The sequence below is a fragment of the Bombina bombina genome, chromosome 1 (genome assembly GCF_027579735.1).
Source record: "Bombina bombina isolate aBomBom1 chromosome 1, aBomBom1.pri, whole genome shotgun sequence".
Classification (NCBI taxonomy): domain Eukaryota; kingdom Metazoa; phylum Chordata; class Amphibia; order Anura; family Bombinatoridae; genus Bombina; species Bombina bombina.
The window spans coordinates 1,473,142,046-1,473,149,929 of record NC_069499.1 but is presented as its reverse complement, the minus strand read 5'-3'; the positions used below and the strand labels follow the sequence as shown (position 1 = coordinate 1,473,149,929).

The window sequence follows — 7,884 nt, the reverse complement described above, 5'->3', positions numbered from 1 at the left end:
TAGCAGCCACCTCCCTGAAATGAGTTTTTGCAGGTAAGGATGTCTGAATACTGGCTGGGTGGTAACCCTACGCCCATGGACAGCGTTATGGAACATGTTGGTGCTTTATAAATAAAGTATAATAATATTTTTTTCAGTCAGCAAAAACAGCTAATCATATACAAAAAAACACTACAGTTACTATAAAAAGCCTTTAGAGACCAATACAACTTCTAAACTATTAATGCACTTTCACATGGGCGTATCAGATTTACAGAAAAAAATCACCTCTCTGTGGGGGACCTACAAATGGAAATTAAAGTGTTCAGTTTTTCTCATAAATGTAACTGATCAGTCAGCTGAAATGTTGAGTGGACATCTGGATGGCCACATTAGTTCAAGTTGACTTTATGAGCTATACAAATTAGTATACATTAGTATTACGCCTCGATTTAGCTCTCACTATTTGTATAACACAGTGCTGACCCATTTATGTAATAAACTCAAATAGAACATGAGTTAAATAAAAAATGTCTCTCTTTGTCGCTATTGTCCCATTTGATTTTATATTTATTTACGACAACAAAAAACATACGTGTAAGATCTATTCACGTACACTACTGCACTACGCGTTTTATTGCATTTTGTCCCTATACGGATACCATCGCGGGTTTAAGATTCCGGAAGCGGAAGTGATGGGTCTTTCCTCTCTGAGCCGTAGCTGCGTAAGGTAAGTATCGGTTTATGGGAATCCGCTTCCATCCTCTGTGAAATTGTGATTTTGCTGTAAAATCACTATCTGTGGTAATGTTTATTAGTCTCTGTGGCAATCTGGTACGGTTATGGATAGTCGGGTTTAAAGAACGCGCTGACATTATGTGTTTATTTCGCAGGTCTACGGACGGAAACGCTGCACCATGGTGAGTGGCCTAAAAAGTGTGAATACTGTGTGTGCAGGGGTTATCCTATGTGGAGCTAGCAAACCTTAAAACATACACTGCTCAGATAGTTCTGACATGGGATGATAGTATTTGCTGCATATACGACGTGTAGAGGCATCAGTGCTTAATACAGCTCTAGATTTATGTACTCGGTGCAAGTAGAGCATTACGATATACGTTCATTATTTGTTGTTTGTCTTTACAACATTGATACTAAATGAAGAACACAGGCAAAGCTCTAATCCCTTGTTCGACATTTCATTAAAGCAGTGCACATTTATTTACAGGTGGTTATAATTGGGCACAATCAGGAGAGATGCACAACTATGTTTTGTAGTTAGCAGAAGTCCATTGGTTAATTTAGTTGGTTTCCACAGCTCTAGTCCTCATGACACCCCAAACCTGGTAACAAAATATTTTGCTTTATTATGGGACAGGCACTTGCAGTTAGTAAAATGAAATACATATAGAATAACCCTGTTCTCATAAAACATACAAAAATGATATACAATGTTCTTTTTAAAGGATATGCTACTTTATTTAAGTTTGTTTAAAAAGATAACTCCCTTACTATTTGCATTAACATTGTTTTAATAATGTACTTTGTAACCTCAGATTGCTGTTTCTAAACCCCTGCAGGCTGCCTCTTATCTCTGTTCTTTAGCTTTTCGCTATCTTTAAAGGGACACTCAATCAAAATTAAACTTTCATTATTCAGATAGAGCATGCCATTTTAAACAACTTTCCAATTTACTTCTATAAACTAAATGTGCACAGTCTTTTTATATTCACTTTTTGAGTCACCAGCTCCTACTGAGCATGTGCAAGAATAAGTGTGTATGCATTTGTGAATGGCTGATGGCTGTCACATGGCACGTGTATGCATTTGTGAATGGCTGATGGCTGTCACATGGTACAGGGGGAGTGGAAAGACACAAATTTTAAAATGGTTAGAAAGAAAATCTACTACTCATTTGAAGTTCAGACTAAGTGCTATTGCATTGTCTTATCTTGCATTTGTTGATTATGCAAATCTACTGTTGACTGGTCCTTTAACACAGCCAGACAGTGCTAGTTTGTGTGTGCCACATAGGTTACATTGTGCTCACTCCTGTGGAGAATGGTAATGCAGGAAACAGTACTAATTGGCTAAAATGCAAGTTTGTAAAAAAAAAAAAAAGCATTGATATAAGCAGCAGTCTGTAGTGGCCTAAATACAGTTAATCTGAGAGGTAAAAAATGTATTAATACACAGGTACTCAAGTGTTTTATGCAAAGCTAGGGAAGAGGTAATAAGGGATTAATTTTTTTTTAATTTTTTTTTTTAAACAATAACAGTTTTCAAGTAGATTTTCTTTAAGCCTGAGAAAGTGTCAACTGTTAAATTTGTCTGTTAAAGTTCTATAATGGTCAAAAACTGAAATGCTGTAATCAACTAGATGCAGTATTTCCTCAAGTACCCCCAACAAGCCAGGTTTCATTACAGCTGAACTAGAGCACAGGTGAAAATCTGCTGATCAGTAACCATGGTCACTAACCTGCTCTCACCCATCAGTTGATTATTTCACCTGTTCTCTAGTTCAGCTATAATCTAAATCTGGCCTGTTGGGGGTACTTGAGGACCTTGGTTGACAAAAACTTTTGTCATTTTTCCACTGTCGACGCCGCTCTGTTTAACCACCACAAAGGCGTCCAAAAACAGATGTTCCACTTGAGTGGAACACACAGTAAAGCAGTCAATATTTGTAAAATTACATGCGTTTAACAGATTAGAACACCTCAATTTCAACTATTATGGCCTTATTAAAAAAAACAAAACTGTTTAACCATGGGCTTATTGTGACTCTCCAATTACTTTCTCATCCCCATTCAGTAGTAGTCCTTCATCCCTTTCCATTTAGAAGAGAGCAACAGACTTTTATCCTGCCCTTTGTATATGCAAATTTGGTGCAACATAACTTATAAAAATGTGGATGTTAAAGGGACAGTCTACCATAGAATTGTTGTTTTAAAAGCTAGATAATCCCTTTATTACCCATTCCAGTTTTGCATAACCAACTGTTATATCTAGGAACCTTCTTCCAGCCCCCTGATCACATGACTGTGACTGTTTATCTATTGTCTTAAATTTAGCATTGTTTTGTGCTAAATCTTAAATAACCCCCTGTGCCTGAACAGTGTTATCTATATGGCCCACGTATACTTTCTGTCTGTGTTTAAAAGATTTAAAAAGCATGTGATAAGAGGCAGCCCTCAAAGGCTTAGAAATTAGCATATGAGTCTACCTATGTTTAGTTTAACCCTTTGAGTGCTAAGCACTTTTTCACCTGGGTGCTAATGTTTTTTTAAAGGTATTTTTATAAATATATATATAGGTGGGTCTTTGGGGTCTGTAGCTGCTTAGATGCCTGAGATACAGGCTTCTTATCAGCATGCCCCCTGCTCTTATATTTAACATTGTTAATGTTAAAGTTGCGCGGTGACGTAATCACGGCATTGCGCGTGGCGTCACCGTGCGTAACGTGAAGCCCCGGCGATGCGGTTGGGACCTCCCTCAAAGTGGGAGAGTGCTAGTGACGACTCTGAGCTGTCGTTAGCACCTGACTGAGACAATTTGTGACTGCTCAGAGCCGTCATTAACACTCAAGGGGTTAAACTACGAATACCAAGAGAAGAGAGGCAAATTTGATGATAAAAGTAAATTGGAAAGTTGAAAATTAAGTTAAAATTAAGTCCTATCTGAAGAATGAAAGTTTAATTTATACTAGACTGTCCCTTTTTAAGTGTAATTGAGGTGCTTGTGTTCAGTTCATGTAACTGCTGGCCCAGTGAGAGGCAACAAAAAATATGGCCTCATTTAAGGTTAACACTACCCGTGATTTACTATTGATATAGCTTAGTTTAGGTTTGAACTGTCTTATGGGCAGTGATGTTGGGTTCAGTTCATATGCAGTTTAAATGTGAGCTCCATGCACATCCACCAACCACACTATGGGCCTTAAAGTGAAGTTGAATGAATGAGTGCCTGTTTTTAAAAATGGGCACTTTCATGAAACTTTACATTGCCGCATATTTTTACAAATACATGAGCGCTCGCAAGCACGTACTGGACTCTGTTGTATTAATGTATTTTTACAAATGTTTAACTTTTTTTCTTCAGCAAAGCCGGATCAGGGATCCCCTGCCCGCTTCTCATGCTGTACTTGGCACAGCAATGATGAAACCAACTTCCTCCAATCACGGCGAGGTTTCGTGAGATGGATGCTCTGGGGTGCACTCCATGATTGGAGGAAGCCAGTTTCTTCATTGCTGACACAGTACAGAGGCGCTGTGGGTGGGGGATCGCTGATCCTGCTTTGCTGAAGAAAAATGTATCTTTAAAAATACGCTGCAATATAAAGTTTCATGAATGAAAGTTCCACTTTTAAGTATTTTTAAAAACCGACACTCATTCATTCAACTTTACATTCACTTTAAGGCCCTAATGTGGTTGGTGGATGTGCACGGAGCTCACATTTAAACTGCATATGAACTGAACCCAACATCACTGCCCATAAGACAGTTCAAACCTAAACTAAGGCACTCTTTCATGAAACTTTACATTCACTTTAATGCTACGGTGCAAAATAATTAACCTGCTTATCGAAAAAAAAAATTATTGGCTGAAAAAGCAAATTAAACCATCTGTATAGATTTATTTTTTTATTTTTTTCCTCCCTCCATAGCCTCGTAAAATCGAAGAAATCAAAGACTTCCTGTTGACAGCCAGGAGAAAGGATGCCAAATGTAAGTTTTAACTTATTGTAAGTCCAGATTGTTTTATTGTCACACCTATTTGTTAGGTAGAATAAAGATGCTGATATGATTTCAGAATATTTGGTAACTTTACATGCTTTAGATTTGACATTCAATTTTAAGTTTCCCATTTACTTAGTTCTCGTGGTATTCTTTGATAAAGAGCATACAACACAACATTCCTTTTAAGGGATAACCACCTTATTACTTCAAAATGTGTGTGCAGTTGTGTAGTGCTCATATTGGGTTATTGTCTGTTTGCTACACTTGTTTTTCAAATTGCTCAACTCCACCCACACTTTATTTGTGTAAGTCCAGTCTTGTTACTGGAATAGATACAGCTAGCCAGTGTGTTGGCAAACACTTCATTCTATTTTAGTTCTTTTTCTGCAGAAGCCATTTAGGGACAGATGTGTCAGGGTATGGCTTGTGAAGCCTGGCATGTGCACTATGCATTCTCAGAACTAAAATCTTAAAATGAAAGTCTACAATAGAATATTTATTATTTTAAAAGATAAACCCTTTATTACCCATTCCCCAGTTTTGCATAACCAACATTTATATTAATATACTTCTTTCCTCTGATTACCTTTTTATCTAAGAACCTTCTTCCAGCCCCCTGATCACATGACTGACTATTGTCTTGAAGATGGCATTGTTGTGCCTGAACAGTGTTATCTATATGGCCCACATGTACTTTTCATCTTTGTGTTGAAAAGGAATTTAAAAATCATGTGATTAGAGACGGCCTTCAAGGGCTTAAAAAATATCATGAGTCTGCCTAGGTTTAGTTTCAACTAAGAATACCAAGAGAATAAAGTACATTTGATGATAAAAGTAAATTGGAAAGTTGCATCTAAGCCTTTGCAGACTGTCTCCTTAAGTTCTTTTGACAGATTTGTATTTTAGTCAATCAGTGCTGACTCATAAGTAACTCCACTGGAGTGAGCACCATGTTATCTATAAGACACATATACTAGCCCTGTCTAGGTGTAAAAAAAACTGTCAAAATGCACTGAGAAGCAGCTTTCAGGGGCTTAGAAATTAGCATATGAGCCTAACTAGGTGAATGTTTCAACAAAGAATACAAAGAGAACATAGCAAATTTGATAAAGGTAAATTGGAAAGTTGTTTTAAATTGCATGCCCTGTCTGAATCATGAAGGTTTCACTTTGACTAGACTGTCCTTTTTTTAAATGCTGTTCTTCCTTTCTAGCTGTCAAGATCAAGAAAAATAAGGACAATGTGAAGTTCAAGGTGCGCTGCAGCAAGTACCTGTATACTCTGGTCATCACAGACAAGGAAAAGGCTGAGAAACTGAAACAGTCCCTTCCCCCTGGTGAGTCTGAGACCCCTTGCTATGTTAGAGAAATGCACTGCGCATCAGATGTAAGGTTTTACCCCTTCCATAAAGCTCATTATATTCAAAAGCTTCATATTGTCTCCAGTCCTAGGGAAATTAATAAATATCTCATGTAAATCAGTCAACATGAACTGTCGCATTGATCCTGGGATTTCCATGTATTCCTATATCTTATATGCCCTATCAGCCAGTGGGTTTTAGCCGTAGTTCTTTAGTATTTTGTGCCCTTTTCTTATTGTATTAGAATGCATTCTCTGTAGCCTTGTTACTAATTTTTATTTCTTTTCTCTGCAGGTTTGTCTGTGAAAGAACTGAAGTAGATTCGCTGTCTGTTGTATAATAAAGTAAAATGTTTAAACAACTGTGGCTGTTTACTAATTTGGTTTTGTCTGTACTTCCTTTTGGGCCGCTCTGCTTTTGCTTTACTAGATAAGCTGTTTAAATGCAGTTAGCCTTCTCATTCTGTAGCCGCTCTGTTAAAGGGATACAAGTTTATCACAACCCTCTGTTGCATTCTGGGTCAATATTCCCTCAGAGCTTAAGGGGACCGTGAACACTTAAAGGTTGTAATAGAAAATGCTCAAAGGGGTAGAAAGGTCAAAATTGGAAGTGTACATTTAAATAGAAGCCAGTTGCAGTATACTTCCATTAGTAAAAATGCTTCTCGTAAATTTGTTTTTAGCAGCATATGCTGTGACTGCCCCGTGAACCAACATTGAAATGCCACAGAAGTGGCTTCTATGAGTCTTAAGAATTAAGTCTTCACTGGTGCAGTACACGCCAATACCAGTTCTCTAAGCAGGCATGATGTATGAATCCTTATCCTCTAGTCACACGTAGCATGAAACAGAAGGGACTTCTAGTTGAACCATTTTTGTTAATGTATATTTCAAAATGCTTCTATTTAAAATGCATTCATGTACATTTCAATTTTACTCTTTCTATCCCTTTAATTTTTCATAGTAAAACAACTTTGCAATATTCATTTGCTCTCATTTCCTCCAATTAAGATATAATAGATTCCCTAAAACTGTATAATCACATTACAGACTTTGCAATCCTCCCCTGGCCACTTATCTAACAAAATCTGGTTTCAGCAGAAAAACTGCAAAGGACTGTTCAATACAGTAGAAATGCATAATCGGCAAATGTATAATAGACAATGCAATAGCACTTCTAAAATTTCTAAAGCACTGAATCATTTGAAATTCAGTTACTTAAATTTTATAATGTGCTTGTGGTGTGACCCGCACTATTATAAACAAGAAAACCCTCGACTGGCGACTTACATAGAATGTCACGGTCGTGAAGAGGTTAATGCACATCTTGCATGCAGATGAGGTTTGCAGGTTATCACCCTAAAGTTTGCTTAAACTAAATGAGCAAGTTAAAACAATTTCTGTATAAACAGAATGATGAATAAACTTGTACTTCACCTTCTGTATAATATTTTAATATTTGTATTACCCTTAAAGGGACACTGAACCCAATTTTTTTTTTTTTTCATTCATGAAATTTTAAGCAACTTTCTAATTTACTCCTATTAATTTTTCTTTGTTATTTTGGCATCTTTATTTTAAAAGCAGGAATGTAAATCTTAGCAGCCAGCCCATTTTAGGTTCAGCACAGTGGATAGTGCTTGCTTATTGGAGGCTTACATTTACTCACCAATAAGCAAGCATAACCCAGGTTCTCAACCAAAAATGGGCCGGCTCCTATGCATTGCATTCCTGCTTATTAAATAAAGATACTAGAGTTCAGTTCATTGGGATATCGGCACTGCTGTAGTTGTCAGTGCATAGGTGA

General features: G+C 37.1%; 1 protein-coding gene across 1 annotated transcript; it reads left to right on the top strand.

Annotated features, from left to right (window-relative positions):
• The first annotated feature begins 650 nt into the window (after positions 1–650).
• Positions 651–6,439, top strand: RPL38 (ribosomal protein L38). Its single transcript, XM_053706970.1, has 5 exons — positions 651–709; positions 873–899; positions 4,646–4,706; positions 5,932–6,054; positions 6,373–6,439. Exons 2-5 carry the CDS (start codon positions 897–899, stop codon positions 6,396–6,398), a joined length of 213 nt encoding a protein of 70 aa, XP_053562945.1. The 5' UTR covers positions 651–709; positions 873–896; the 3' UTR covers positions 6,399–6,439.
• Positions 6,440–7,884: the final 1,445 nt, after the last annotated feature.